This window comes from Theropithecus gelada, chromosome 11 (genome assembly GCF_003255815.1).
Source record: "Theropithecus gelada isolate Dixy chromosome 11, Tgel_1.0, whole genome shotgun sequence".
NCBI classification, from domain to species: domain Eukaryota; kingdom Metazoa; phylum Chordata; class Mammalia; order Primates; family Cercopithecidae; genus Theropithecus; species Theropithecus gelada.
The window spans coordinates 16,163,084-16,178,391 of record NC_037679.1 but is presented as its reverse complement, the minus strand read 5'-3'; the positions used below and the strand labels follow the sequence as shown (position 1 = coordinate 16,178,391).

At 49.9% G+C, this 15,308-nt stretch overlaps 1 protein-coding gene across 7 annotated transcripts in view; it reads left to right on the top strand.

Annotated features, from left to right (window-relative positions):
* STAT6 (signal transducer and activator of transcription 6) overlaps positions 1-15,308 on the top strand; it is a 35,733-nt gene that overhangs the window by 10,480 nt on the left and 9,945 nt on the right. For 2 of the 7 annotated variants that reach the window (XM_025401878.1, XM_025401875.1), the window contains exons 2-8: positions 12,410-12,546; positions 12,965-13,103; positions 13,394-13,477; positions 13,872-14,010; positions 14,123-14,175; positions 14,364-14,512; positions 15,094-15,225. In XM_025401878.1, coding sequence (XP_025257663.1) covers positions 12,431-12,546; positions 12,965-13,103; positions 13,394-13,477; positions 13,872-14,010; positions 14,123-14,175; positions 14,364-14,512; positions 15,094-15,225 — 812 coding nt within the window. In that variant the 5' untranslated portion in view covers positions 12,410-12,430. Of the gene's footprint in view, positions 1-9,301; positions 9,574-10,376; positions 10,607-12,409; positions 12,547-12,964; positions 13,104-13,393; positions 13,478-13,871; positions 14,011-14,122; positions 14,176-14,363; positions 14,513-15,093; positions 15,226-15,308 lie in introns of those variants that run through there. The other 5 variants (XM_025401876.1, XM_025401877.1, XM_025401880.1 and 2 more) reach the window with 5 other exon arrangements.

The window sequence follows — 15,308 nt, the reverse complement described above, 5'->3', positions numbered from 1 at the left end:
AAAAAAAAAAAAAAAAAAAAAAAAAAAAAAAAGCAAATTATAACCACAGTATGATACCTCTCCATACTCACCAAAATGATTAAACTTTAAAAAACTGACAGTACCAAATGTTAGTGGGAATACAGAGCAACTGGAACTCTCATACATCATTAGTGGGAATGTAAAGTATACTATCAATTTGGAACAATATGTAGCAGTTTCTCATAAAACTACACATACACCTACCCTATGACTCAGCAATTCTATTCCTAGTTATTTATCCGAGAGAAATGAAAGCATATGTTCACACACAGACTTGAACATAGAATATTCATAGCAGTTTTCTTCACAGTAGCCAAAAGCTGGCTATAGCTCAGGTATCCTTCATTTGAAAAAGGATAAACAAACTGTGGTATAGATCCACCATGGGACACTACTCAGCAACAAAAATGAAAGAACTATAGATACATGCAGCAACATGGATGAACCTCAAAACATGTTACTGAAAAGAAACCAGACATAAAAGTACATCCTACATTACTCTGCTTTAAAAAAAATCAGAGGCCGGGTGCGGTGGCTCACGCCTGTAATCCCAGCACTCTGGGAGGCCGAGGCGGGCAGATCACAAGGTCAGGAGATCAAGACCACGGTGAAACCCTGTCTCTACTAAAAATACAAAAAATTAACTGGGCGCGGTGGCGGGCGCCTGTAGTCCCAGCTACTCAGGAGGCTGAGGCAGGAGAATGGCGTGAACCCGGGAAGCAGAGCTTGCAGTGAGCCGAGATCGCCCCACTACACTCCAGCCAGGGGGACAGAGCAAGGCTCTGTTTCAAAAAAAAAAAAAAATCAGAACAGTAGCTTTCCCTGTGGGTTGGGGTAAGGGTAATGATCCACATCTTGATAGAAGTTTGGGTGTCACAAAGCAACGACCTGGTAGGGCAGAGATTTGAACACATGTGGTCTGCCAGCGACCATGGTTTTAATCACCATACTATGTAGCCTTGCCCAGGCTGTGGAGCCTCAAATGTGGATGAGATCACACAGAAAGAGTATCCCGTGAAGACAGGAGACTGAGAGGAAGGACCCAGAGAGGTAGGCCGAAGACCAAGAAAGGAATCATGAAAAGTACTTGGGGGAGAACTTACTCAAGAATGGCTAACAGTGTTGAGTACTGGTAAGAGGTTCAACAAGAGAGAGACAGGAATGTGCCATCATTCAAGGCCCCTAGGAGAGTGTATGTGACATAGGCCAGGACAGTTTCATGACTGGTGGGGGCAGCAGCCAGCTGGCAGTGTAATGAGGAGGTAAGGAAGAGAAGACTGAATATGAGTAACTGCATAGGGGAAGGGAGAGAGGCAAGACAGTAATTAGAAAGCTGAGATTTCCTTGCAGAGGCACAATCCTGACCACAGCTGACTCCATCCAGAGCTGCATGACTTTGCCCATTCACCAGGATGGCTACTTTGTCTTTCTGTGAAGTAAAGGTCCCTTCACCACAGTAAGCCTGTGACAGCCCGAGGGCTCCATTTGAAGCCTTGAGATCAGCTGACTCCACCATTGCTCACATCCTGTCATCCTTGGCAGGCCTTGATGGGCATCTATCCTTCTCCACTCAGCCCAGTCCTTCCTCTTCCTAACACTGTTATACTGCTCTCCACCCCTCTTCTTGCTTGCAGCCTGGAGCCACCCCTGGCTCACATTATCCTTGCCCCTCTTGACTTGTCTGGAACCTGATCCTTCCTTGAGAACATTCTTCCTTTAATGAGGTATCACTTACTCTCTCAAGTGTATAGGGCGGGTGGTAGTGGGAAGACGGACAGGCAGCCCACCTGGGAGTCTCCATTTCCTATGGCCATGTGGCTTCACCATGGTCTTAGTTAGGGATGCATTTAACAGCAAGTAATGGAAGACCCAATTAAAGCAGGCTGAACAATGAGGAGTTTTATAGCAGGTCCAGGACTGGTTGATTCATCAAGGGTTTTCCACCTCTTCACACTCATACTTTATCCTCATTGGTTGGTAGTATCTCCCCTCCCAGTTGCAATGTGGTTGCAGCTATTCCAATCCTAAAAGTGAGCATGGCACTGAAGAAGAACAAAACTTTTCCCAGAAGCCCCCTAAGTCCTATTGACCAGGATTGGGTCACTGGCCAAGGGAATAGAAATACTATGATTGGCTAAGCCAACTGGATTCATCTCCTGAATATATAGGAGGGGGACACCTGTGTGAAATCCAGACTTTGCTAGCAAGGGAGAAAAGCTTGGCTGCTGAATAGGCACCGCCAGTGCTTGCCTCAATAGTCATATCAAATTCCTCTTCCTTTAAGAACCAGCTATTTCACCTTCCACTGGGATGTGCAACATAGGGTTTAAGGGCAACAGTTCTGGTGCCAAACCAAATGGATTCGAATCCCAGCTCTCTCACTTTAACCTTGAGCAAGTTGCTGAACTTTCCATGCCACAGTTTCCTCATTTGTAAAATGAGGGTTATCAGCACTATCCAATATAATTTTCTGTGATGACGGAAATGCCCCATGTCTGTTCTAATATAGTAGCCACAAGTCATACATGGCTATTGCACATTTGAAATATGGCTGATACATCAGAGGCATTGAATTTTAAAACTGAAATAGCCACAAGTGATTAGTAGCTACTGTATTGGGCACGTAGTTCTAGCTCATATTATTATTGTAGGATAAAAAGTACAGTGCTTCAATTTTAGAGTAAGAATTGAAGCAACACATAAAGCCCCACTAAGTGTTAGTTATTATTTTTGCTGTTATCCACTGATGTCCTGGTCACTTTACTCTGTGAAGGCTTTGTTTATTTTATTTTTATTTTTTTGAGGCAGGCTCTCACTCTGTTGCCCAGGCTGGAGTGCAGTGGTGCAATTATGGCTCACTGCAGCCTTGACATCCTGGGCTCAGGAATCCTCCCACCTTAGCCTCCCCAATGACTGGAACTACAGGCACATACCACCATGCCAGGCTAATTTTTGTATTTTTTCTAGAGACAGCAGTTCACCATGTTGCCCAGGCTGGTCTCAAACTCCTGGCCTCAAGCAATCTGCCCACCTCAGCCTCCCAGAGTGCTGGGATTACAGGCATGAGCCACCACGCCTGGCCTTCTGTGAAGACTTTAGCAGCCGACTGTCTTCCTGTCCACCTCAGGCTTTCCACAAACCCAGATGGTTTCAGTGCTCATGCAGGTAGTCCAGCCAACACCCTGGCCTCTTGGTTCCTTGTTCTCTTTGACGCCAATGACTTACCTCTGTGTTGCTGTAACCACTCACTCTCATAGCCACCACCTTTACCACACCCTTGCAGGAGAGCTGGACTGAAATCTCACTCCCTAGATTCTGACCACAACATCCTACCCTTACAGTTCTTTCTTTCCCTTGCCTCTAAGAAGCCTGGTCTTTAAGTCTGTTGAGACTTCCAGTTTCTTGCCTTTCTTTCCTTTGACACTGGCCCCTCGTGTCTTTACTTTTCTTCCTAACCAGTCTCCATTCCACAGTGCTTCACCTCTGCTCTTCAACTGTATTGTCTCCCTCTCTGTTGTTATTAACCTTCTGAATGGATCTCCTTGCTTCAGGACTTATCTTTTAAATCCATCCTCAGCTGGGCGCGGTGGCTCAAGCCTGTAATCCCAGCACTTTGGGAGGCCGAGGTGGGTGGATCACGAGGTCAGGAGATCGAGACCATCCTGGCTAACTTGGTGAAACCCCGTCTCTACTAAAAATACAAAAAACTAGCCGGGCGTGGTGGTGGGCGCCTGTAGTCCCAGCTACTCGGAGGCCGAGGCAGGAGAATGGCGTGAACCTGGGAGGCGGAGCTTGCAGTGAGCCGAGATTGCGCCACTGCACTCCAGCCTGGGTGACATAGCGAGACTCCGTCTCAAAAAAAAAAAAAAAAAAAAAAATCCATCCTCCACATTGCAGCTAGGCTGGGCTGATCCCTCTACTAAATCTTATCATATGACCCACCTGTCTAAATCTTCTAATGCTCCCCATTGCCCACTACTACCCGTTCCCAGAAGGTACCATGCTCCCACAGGTGTCCGTGCCTTTGCATATACTAAACCTTCTTCCTGCCTCAATGCTCTTCTTGTTCTTTGCCTGAATAATTCCTATGTCCCTTCAAGATTCATTTCAGGCTGGGCACGGTGGCTCATGCCTGTAATCCCAACATTTTGGGAGGTCGAGGCAGGAGGATCACTTGAGTTCAGGAGTTCAAGAGCCTGGACAATATATTGAGACCCTGTTCTATGAGAGAGAGAGAGAGAGAGAGAGAGAGAGAGAGAGAAGGATTCAGGCATGCTTTATGCTGAAAGTATAGAGCTGTCATAACTACAGAGCAGGAGGGTGGAGATTTGGGGAATCAAGGGGATAATAAATGGAACAAGTGCCTGAAGAGGCAGAAGGGAGGGGCCTTGAGCACAGGTGTTTCCTAATTAAATGATGAGTTGGTATGAAGATGGATGGAAACTTGGGGAGAACAGTGAAGGCCTGGGAGATAGAGTTGGCTAGGGGCCCTCAGCAGCTTCCCACAATTCTTTTGTGACCCCCTTCTCGTTTCCCTCATCCTCCACAAATCACGGGCCACTATTCAGTGTTCTTGAACTGTCTTGTCTGTGAAATGTATTGAGCTCCAGCAATCAATCCATCAATCAGTTTAGTCCTTATATAGGAGACTATGTGTAAAACATTTAGCCCAGAACCAAGTACACGGGAGACACTCAGTTAATTGTAGCCCTTGGTATCTTTACCAGCAAGAATGCATGTTGTCTTTTCTAGCTGCTGCACCGCAGTGTGTACAGTATAATATGAGTCCTTGCCCTCCTTGAACTTGTGTTATTGTTGAGGAAGAAAGATGTACCCACAAAATAATTAAAAAGCAATACAAAGGAACATGTAGTGGCCACCAGTATCCAAATTGTGCTTCCATTATTATTATTATTATTATTATTATTATTATTATTATTGAGACAGACCCTCACTCTGTCGCTGAAGTGCAGTGGTGTGATCCTGGCTCACTGTAACCTCCACCTCCTGGGTTTAAACAATTCTCGTGCCTCAGCCTCCCAAGTAGCTGGGACTACAGGACAGTGCCACCATGCCTGGCTAATTTTTGTATTTTTAGTAGAGATGGGGTTTCACCATGTTGGCCAGGCTGATCTCGAACTCCTTACCTCAGGTGATCTGCCCACCTTGGCCTCCCAAAGTGCTGGAATTGCTTTTTTTTTTTTTACACAACCAGCACTAAAAAGTATGTTTTACATCATGACTTAGAATTCAGATACATATAGGGCGGGCAGTGGTGGCTCATGGCTGTAATCCCAGCACTTTGGGAGGGCGAGGTGGGTGGATCACCTGAGGCCAGGAGTTCAAGACCAGCCTGACCAATATGGTGTCTCTACTAAAAATACAAAAATTAGCTGGGTGTCGTGGCATGCGCCTGTAGTCCCAGCTACTGGGGAGGCTGAGACAGGAGAATTGCTTGAACCTGGGAGGCGGAAGTTGCAGTGAGCTGAGATCACGCCACTGTACTCCAGCCTGGGAAAAAGAGGGAGACTCCATCAAAAAAAAAAAAAAAAAAAAAAAAAGAATTCAGATACATATATAAAGCTGAAACAAAAGTTTAATTAAACAATACTTATCCTTACTTCACATGATGCCTTCTGATATTTATTTTTTAATTTTATTCACTCTTTTATTTTTATTTTTTATTTTTTGAGATGGAGTCTTGCTCTGTTGCCCAGAATGGAGTGTAGTGGTATGATCTCAGCTCACTGCAGCCTCCACCTCTTGGGTTCCAGTGATTCTCCTGCCTCAGCCTCCCAGGTAGCTGGGATTACAGGCACGTGCCACTGTGCCCGGTTAATTTTTTGTGTTTTTTAGTAGAGACGAGGCTTCATCATGTTGGCCAGGCTGGTCTCGAACTCCTGACCTCAGGTGATCCACCTACCTCGGCCTCTCAAAGTGCTAGGATTACAGGCATGAGCCGCTGCGCCTGGCCTTTACTTCAGTTTTAAAGAGTGATGGTCAAGACACTGTTGTTTTTTTTTTTATGTTTTGGTTTTTAATTTTGTTTTAAATTTTTTTCATAGACATGGGATGTTGCTATGTTGCCCAGGCTGGTCTCGAACTCCTGGCCTCCAGCAATCCTCCTGCCTCAGCCTCCCAGAGTATTGGGATTACAGGTGTGAGCCATTGTGCCTGGTCAAGATGCTGTTATGGGCTGAGTTGCATTCCTCAAAAATTCTCTTGAAGTCCTAATCCCAAGTACCTCAGGATGTGACCTTATTTTGAAGGACCCACTTACAGGGTCTTTACAGAGGTAATTAAGTTAAAATGAGGCCATTAGGGTGGTGCTTAATGCAATATGACTGGTATCCTTGAAAGAAGGGGAAACTTGGAGGCTGACTCGCATACAAAGAGAACACTGTGTGAATGTGAAAATGGTCACCTACAAGCCAAGGAGGGAGGCCTGGAACAGAGCCTTCCTTCACATCCCTGAGAAGGAATCAATCAACCCTGCTCATGTTAACCTTGATCTTGGACTTCTAGCCTCCAGCATCTTGAGAGATTTCTGTTGTTTAAGTCATACAATTTGTAGTACTTTGTTACAGCAGCCCTAGCAAACTGATACACTCACCAAATTGATTTTGTGACTCACTATTGGGTTGTAAAATTGATTTTGTGACTCACTATTGGGTTGTAACCGGCAGTACACAGACATAAAGTTATTTTTTCCTTTTGCTTTCTCTTGTGCAATCTTTTGTGTGTGTGTGTGTGTGTGTGACGGAGTCTCGTTCTGTCACCAGGCTGGAGTGCAGTGGCGTGATCTCGGCTCACTACAATCTCTGCCTCCCAGGTTCAAGTGATTTCCCTGCCTCAGTCTCCCAAGTAGCTGGGACTACAGGCATGCACTACCACGCCCGACTAATTTTTTGTATTTTTAGTAGAGACAGGGTTTCACCATGTTGACCAGGATGGTCTCAATCTCCTGACCTTGTGATCTGCCTGCCTCAGCCTCCCAAAGTCCTGGGATTACAGGCATGAGCCTCTCTTGTGCAATCTTTACCACCACTCGATGGGATGGCAGGGCCCAGGAGAGGGTGATACAGTCACCCTCACAGTCATGCAGGTGCAGATGTCATTAATGAAGGTCTGACAGACCCTGCAATTGTACAATCTGAAGATGAGTATCTCCTTAAATTTCATACTCTAGGCACTTTACCCTAGCCTAGACTCTGTTGAAGTAAGTATGACTATTATTCTCATTTGAGGGATTGACACCTGATTGAGAACCTCCTAAATGGAATCAGACCCAAGCCAGATTTGCCTCTAAATTCTGTTTTTTTCCCCCTTGCATCACAGTGTTCCCATTGGTATAATCAGTTAGAGAGGGAGACAATAAATACCATTTTTCTACCAGTACTTGCCCCTTGCCTTCCTACCCCTTAAAAGGAGCGAAAGTCAGAGAGCACATTTACTCTTTTCCCTCCTGCTACCCAAGTCTTTGGGGACTTGTAGCTCTGACACCCCTAGATGGTGAAACCTGGCTTCACCTACTGTCTGTGGATGTCTGCAGGCAGAGTGGGCACCCGGGAGCACATACAAAGCACGTGTGCCGTGAACACGTATGTACACACACCTTGATACTAGGATGGCTTGTTGGACAAGCCAATGGACAGAGTCCCTGCCTGCCACCTCCACCCGTGCCTCCCTTCTCTTCCATTCACTGCCCTGCAGACACAGCGGACACATATGCACATACACTCTCAATAGGATTCTTTTGGCAGTAATATGACCCCCAAATCTGGGGACTTCTATGTAGGATGGAGACCCTTCTCCTTTCCTCATACCTGGTTTATTAAGAACCATAAAAATAGTGCCTGAAAGTTACTGTGTGTCAGTCACTGTTCTAAGCCTTCAGATGTATTACTGCATTTGATTCTCACAACATTATGAGTTAAGACTTATTTGCTCCACTTTACAGATGACGAGAATGAATCACAGAGTAAATTGCCCAGGGTTGTGTGGTTAGCAGCATTAGCAGGATTTGAACCCAAGCAGCCTGTATGCACAGTCCAGTCTCTTAACTGCTATATTCTGCTGTGTTCAAACCCTCTGCTGCCTGGCTGGATCCACACACATGCACTCATGCACAGACCTGCGGGGTACCAAGGGATGGAGTGGGAGGAGCTGGGTCTGGAAATCAGTTCAGGCACCAGGGGGCAGCATAGGCCTAGCTTTGGCCCCTCAGCCCAGCCCGGCTATGGGAGGGAGGAGGGGAGCAGAAACTTCCTCCCGCCGCCCCTCAGACACCACCTCTTCCACACACCTGGGCTCTCAGGTGTCCGGGAGTAAAGGCCTCTCTGGGTCCCTTGGTCTCCTCCAGCTCCTCCCCCAGCAAAAACTGCAGAACCCTCCACTAGTTATGATGATGACTCAGAAGCTGAGCAAGACTGTGTGTGTGTGTGTGTGTGTGTGTGTGTGTGTGTGGTGTTGTGATTACAGTGGGCTCTGAGTGCGGATATGTTTGTGAGCCTGCCTGCACGTATGTGTGTGTGTGTGTGTATGTGTAGTCTTGTGGTCAGGGAAGTTGTGCATGTGTGTGTTTGTTTCTTGGCGTGTCTCAGTGTTTACCCCAGAAACAGATAGGAACTTGGCAGATAGGAACACAGCAGATTCGAATTCAAACTTGTCCCTTGTGAATCTGCAGGCAGCAGCTCCGGCTTGTGCTGGTTCCCCCCACAGTCTCAGGAGGGGTGCCCTGTGAGGAGAGGGCAAAGACCAGCTTCAGTCCAAGGGACTCCTGGAGTCTTCCAGAATTCTGAGCTGAGGGTTCCCCTCCCCCACTCCCTCCCGTCAGTGGTCACGAGACCGACCTCTAAGGCGTTCCCTGCCAGAAGGGAGGGGGACCTAGGAGTTGGCTGGCATCGAGCTCCCCGGCTGCTTTTCAGGGTCCTCCACTGGAGGGAGCGCAGAGTCCAGAGGGATTTACTTTTCCTGAGGCCCTGGGGAGCCCAGTCCCTCGTGGGCCCAAACCCCAGCCCTTGGCAGAGTTTGAGTTTGGGAGCCAACCAGTTAGGGGTGGCATGTCTCTGTTTGATATTGGGTGACTTTCTGGAGAAAAGCTGATGCTTTTGAGGGGGCCAGAGTAAGTGGGGGTCAGCCTCCGCCGGAGCCTGGCTCCAGGGCCTGGACCCCAGTCCTGATCCCCCACGTGCTCCCCCACTCGGCACAGGAGGCACACATATTCACCCCACTTTCTTCCTCTTCCTCCTCCAGCCCACTTTCTCTTCTCTGTGTCGTCAGAGCTCCAGGGAGGGACCTGGGTAGAAGGAGAAGCCGGAAACAGCGGGCTGGGGCAGCCACTGCTTACACTGAAGAGGGAGGACGGGAGAGGAGTGTGTGTGTGTGTATGTATGTGTGTGTTTTATTTTATTTTTCTTTTTGGTGATGGTGGTGGAAGGGGGGAGGTGCTAGCAGGGCCAGCCTTGAACTCGCTGGACAGAGCTACAGACCTATGGGGCCTGGCAGTGCCCGCTGAGAAAGGGAGAAGACAGCAGAGGGGTTGCCTCCGAGGTGGGTGCGGGGGCCTCTTTGAGTGTGTGGGGGTGGATTCGGCGGGGGAGCTCTCGGGATCCTCCCCTGGCTGGGTGGATGGTCCCCAAGAGATGGTTTCAGCTAGTGTTGGTGGCTGGTGGCACTGGGTTTTGGCAGTTTCGAACTCCTGGAGGAATCTGGGAGGGTCCAGGCCTCAGTACTCCCCTCCCCCATGGGTCACGTTTTCACAGCCTCACCCCTGCACCCCCAGGGCAATGGAAAGTCAGGGAAAGAAGGTGAAGGAGTGCTCCTCTGCCCTGGGTCGGGGGAAGTGGCCGCCCCTCCCTGGAAGGTTGATGCCAGAGGGCAGTGGATCCTCGTTAAACCCCTATCCTGCCCTCCGCTAAAGGTTCCTGTTCAAGGGTGTGGCTGGGGGGTGAGCGAGCCCCAGATGTAGACCTCATGGTGCCCCAGAGGAGGGGGAATTTCCCCCTCAAAACTGCTCCACGCTTGGCTGCTGTAGACGCTGAGATTTCCCAGCGGTGGCGCCGAGTTAACCCTCCTCGTGCTGAACTGGCTCCACCTCCCCGCCCGCCCCTACCGCCACATCCACACATTGGGCAACTCAGAGAAGCTGTTTTAACTTTCGATCCTGTGGTCCCACAGTCAGAGGACTTCGGGAGGTAGGGGTTGAGATAAGCGAATTTAGGCCACCAAGCGGGCGGACAAGGATCCCAGACCTTGCGCTTCCCTTCTGGGTTTGGGAGGGAACACTGGCCCCGCCCCTCACGCCGTGGTTCCTCCCTCCCTTCCCCTACAGCGGGCTGAACGCTAAAGGAGCCCCTGTCCTGGTCAAGCCAATCGACCCAGCCTTGTTATGAGTTGGGGTGGGGAGAAATGTGTCCTCCTAATGTCTGGGGAAGAAGAGGGGTTGGATATTTCTAGCCAGGGCCATGCCAGGAGGCTGGTCACTTTGCAAGGGGATGCAGAGGAAAGCGATGCCCACCCATTCCAGAGGACCTTTCTCTCTTGGGTTAGAGAAAGGCCTATTGGAGGGACCTAAGCAGGAGGGGTAAGGATTCGCCTTGAGGAGAAAAGAGCTGGGGGAAGTGGGAACTGGAGGAAAGAGGGGCATGAAGGTCTTGGAGCAGGAAGGTCCAGAGAAGGGGCCTCTCCATTTTCCATCCCTTTGAGAGTCCTGGGTGAAGTGAGAGGCTGAACGTGGAACAGGAGGACTTGGGGTTACTGGTTTTTGGGAGACCGGGGGAGTTGTCATCCCATCCTCTCCCTCATCTCTAGGAGAGGGATATTGTGAGAAACGTGAACTGAGAGGCCCCTGGGAAACCACTGGTCTACCCAGTTCCCCCTGAACCTGGAAATGGGGATGCAACCCCCTCCTCTACTTCCCTGTCCCCTTCTCTCCTTTCTCCCTCTTTTCGTCTCTCTTCTTCACCTCCAGCTTCCTCTCTCTTCTAGGCTCTTTCCTCCTGGCTTACTAAACCTGCCTTTTTTTCCGGTCTCTCCCATCCTCTTCCTTAGTTCTCTCTACTTTCCTTTTCCAACTCTCCTCCTTCAAGTCTCCCATCTTCCCCCACTTCTTAGGATGATCAGATTTGCCCCGGAAGGGATCCTAACAACACAGTGCGATGGTTAATCCCCACTCAGATTCAAAGGCTGCTTTCCAAACTCACCTACTGAGTGACCTTGGGCAGGGTAGAGAAACTCCTTAAGCCTCAGTTTCTTCATCTATAAAATGGATATTATATATTTTCAAAAGTGTCATGAGGCCTGAATGAGATAATGCACTGAGTGTAATGCCTCCTACGTGGTAAGTGCTTAACAAATAGTAGCTGTTATTACTCTCCCATCCTCTTCATCATCTAGCCTTGTGGTTTTCATTTTTATTTAATTTTATTTACTTTTATATATATATATTTTTGAGACAGAGTCTCGCTCTGTCGCCCAGGCTTTTTTGAGACAGTCTTGCTCTGTCGCCCAGGCTTGAGTACAGTGGTGTAATCTTGGCTCACTGCAAGCTCCGCCTCCCGGGTTCACACCGTTCTCTCACCTCAGCCTCCCAAGTAGCTGGGACTACAGGGGCCTGCCACCACGCCCTGCTAATTTTGTTTTTGTATTTTTAGTAGAGACAGGGTTTCACTGTGTTAGCCAGGATGGTCTTGATCTCCTGACCTAGTGATCCGCCCACCTCGGCCTCCCAAAGTGCTGGGATTACAGGTGTGAGCCACCGCTCCTGGCCGAGCCTTGTGGTTTTCAAATTATCTCATGGAGTCCTAGAATTTTGAGAGGTTTGTCTAGGGACGCCTTTGGCGTCAGGAGATGGGGAGAGGGAAGTAGAAGCAGTCAAGTTTCAGGCTTTCCATGCTTGCTTTCAACAGGGCATCTTCAGTTTCGTACCTTTTATGTAATTGAGATTCCACAGATTAAAAGCTGACATTGCCTACTGCTTTAAAAAGTTTGGAAAGTTTTCCGTTCATCTAACACTCATATTTTATAGATGAGAAAATCAAAGCCCACACAGGGAAGGCTCCTTGCCCACAGAACCAGAGTCAGGTCTAGAGCTGCAACCAAATTCTCTGCCATCTCCAAGAGAGCTCTCTCCCTACTGCCCTGTCTCCCTTTGCCTCCCCACCCCTCTGGCTACAGCTCAGCTCTTTCCACCCCTGTGTCTATCACTGAAGGAGTTACCCCCATCTCAGGCATTGACCCAGGATGCCCCTGGTTTAAGGTGGTCTGGCCATGAGTGGTGGTGGGGATGGTCCCTAGGAGGGCTATCTATAGGAGGTCCCTGGCTGCTCCAGAAGATAGGCCAAGTTTCTTGGGCACCCCTCAGAGTGACCTTATTTTTCTCCTCCAGGCAACCTCCAAGTCCCAGATCATGTCTCTGTGGGGTCTGGTCTCCAAGATGCCCCCAGAAAAAGTGCAGCGGCTCTATGTCGACTTTCCCCAACACCTGCGGCATCTTCTGGGTGACTGGCTGGAGAGCCAGCCCTGGTGAGTCCTGGCTGTTCCCTGCTGGTTCCCCAAGTCTTCCCTGACTCATCTTCCTTCTCCTTAGATTTTTTCCCCTCAGCCATGGATTCAGAACTTGAGACCTGTTATTCCATGTGTAGTGACCTAGATTTAGCAGGGAGTCTGTGCCCCATCAAGACCAGCCTATGAATGTTGACAGATGGAGACCCCATCTCTTAGGAGGCTGAGCTGAAGAGGAGGGAGGTTTGGGCTGGGACAAAGGCACTTCTCATAACAGCTAGAAGACTGGGGAACAAGGAGCACGGGTGAAAGCTACAGAGGGCCTAGATGGAGAATAAGGAGCGAGAAAGGAACTGCTGAGCTTTTGGCTGTGGGGTAAAGGGTCAGGAGAGCTGAGGAAGCCCTGGCCTGAGGTAGCCTCATCCTGATCTTCCTGCAGGGAGTTCCTGGTCGGCTCAGACGCCTTCTGCTGCAACATGGCTAGTGCCCTACTTTCAGACACTGTCCAGCGCCTTCAGGCCTCGGCGGGAGAGCAGGGGGAGGGGAGCACCATCTTGCAACACATCAGTACCCTGGAGGTGGGGCAGGAGGGGAGGGAACAAGGCTGGGTGGGGCTGAGGTTGAACTGGGTTGAGCATTGGGCCCTGGAAGAAAATTGGTTGGATGCTGGAAGCAAATTTGTGTTCCTGTGGTTAGCTACTAGCTAGCAGGCAAATTAGATTTTAAAAGCATGCAAATGCACAAAAACTTCTGGAGTCTACAGTTGTGCTGCCTTATAGTATATGTGTGAATGGGGGCCTGGGGATTGGAGGGATTGAGGGACATGGGTAAGAGCCAAGCTCACTGTTTACCACTCTCATTTCTATAGAGCATATATCAGAGGGACCCCCTGAAGCTGGTGGCCACTTTCAGACAAATACTTCAAGGAGAGAAAAAAGCTGTTATGGAACAGGTATTGTGATATTCCACTTCCCACCCCAACTCAATTCCCTGAGACTTTGGCCTGAGCCATGACAAACTAGAAAGAATTTGAACCTCAGTAAAGGCTCAGTGTTCTAGGCCCAGGAATAACCAAAGGAGGTTCTTAAGGTCAGAGTGAACCCCAAATCAAGCTCAGGGAATCTTTCTATGAGGGACTGAGGGTAAGAGGCCTGGAGAGAACACAGCAAGGGATAAGGAGCTGATTCTGCTAGGAGCAAGGTCCCACGATATTCCAAAAGGTCAGGAAGAACTGCCAAAGGGGAGAGGGGAGCAAGAAAACGCTCTCTGCAGAGCAGAGAGTAGAGGCCAGGTATAGAGGGATGAGCAGAGTGTTTCACCTCTTGGCATCTGTCCTTCCTGCGTAGTTTCGACACTTGCCAATGCCTTTCCACTGGAAGCAGGAAGAACTCAAGTTCAAGACAGCCCTGCGGAGGCTGCAGCACCGAGTAGGGGAGATCCACCTTCTTCGAGAAGCCCTGCAGAAGGGGGCTGACGCTGGCCAAGGTGGGGGCCAGGGTGGTTCTGGGGAGTGTATAGGAGTGGTCCCCTCTTGGATCTCAACCTTAACTGAACCTCTAATCTGTCTGCACCCTTGATTTCTGCCCCCAACCCTCAGTGTCTCTGCACAGCTTGATAGAAACTCCTGCTAATGGGACTGGGCCAAGTGAGGTGAGTAACGGGCTGAGAGGTGGAGACTGAGGTCAAAGTGCAGCTGGAGGGATGGAAGCCAGACCTCAGAGACACACAGGCTGAACTAGGGTAAGGGAATTCCAGAGGAGTGAGAAAAAGAGCCGTATCCCAGGAGCTGGGTGCGGAGGCAGCGTGAGGCTCTGGCTGAGGCCCCTTTCTGCCCATAGGCCCTGGCCATGCTACTGCAGGAGACCACTGGAGAGCTGGAGACAGCCAAGGCCCTAGTGCTGAAGAGGATCCAGATTTGGAAACGGCAGCAGCAGCTGGCAGGGAATGGCGCACCCTTTGAGGAGAGCCTGGCCCCACTCCAGGAGAGGTTGGGCCAGGGCTGATGGGGAAGGGGGGATAAGCTGGGGGCGGGCAGCTGACACTGCTGGAGGCCCTACAGGTGAGAGAGAGAAGCCAGGCGGGAGGGCCTTGGAGTGGACCAAGATGCACAAAAGCCGGTTCCAGCGGGGCTGTGCACACTGTCGTTCAGGTTGCATCCTGTACAAGTGGGCCCAGTCAAGAGGCACAAACGGGGACTCATCCAACCCAGGCTTCTCTCCATGCCCAGAGGAATAGGAGGGCTTTTCCATTTGGTTTATTGGGTGGGAACACTTTCCAATTTGCTACAAAGCACTGTAAGGGCGGGTAGCTGTCCTGGGTGCAAGAGCCATCGGGGGAGAGGCAGCTGGGTTTCCACAGGGGTGTAGGCACTGAGAACAAACCTCCCACCCAGACCCTAGGCCAACAGATCACAGAACCCCCTTCAGCCCAGGTGCCTTGCAGCCATACCCACTACCCACCCCACTCCTCCACGCATGATAGCCTTTCTCCCTGGGTATAGTGGAAGGGGGTCTGGGCCGGAGCAAGCAGCCTTAATCCTATGCCCCCTGACCACTGTCCTGGCCCCAGGTGTGAGAGCCTGGTGGACATTTATTCCCAGCTACAGCAGGAGGTAGGGGCGGCTGGTGGGGAGCTTGAGCCCAAGACCCGGGCATCGCTGATTGGCCGGCTGGATGAAGTCCTGCGAACCCTCGTCACCAGGTATGTTCTGGGAGTCCCCAGTCTGGCCTAGAACAGACCTCAGGAAGAAAAGAAGGGGGCTAGAGCTGTGGGGAGGGCACCAG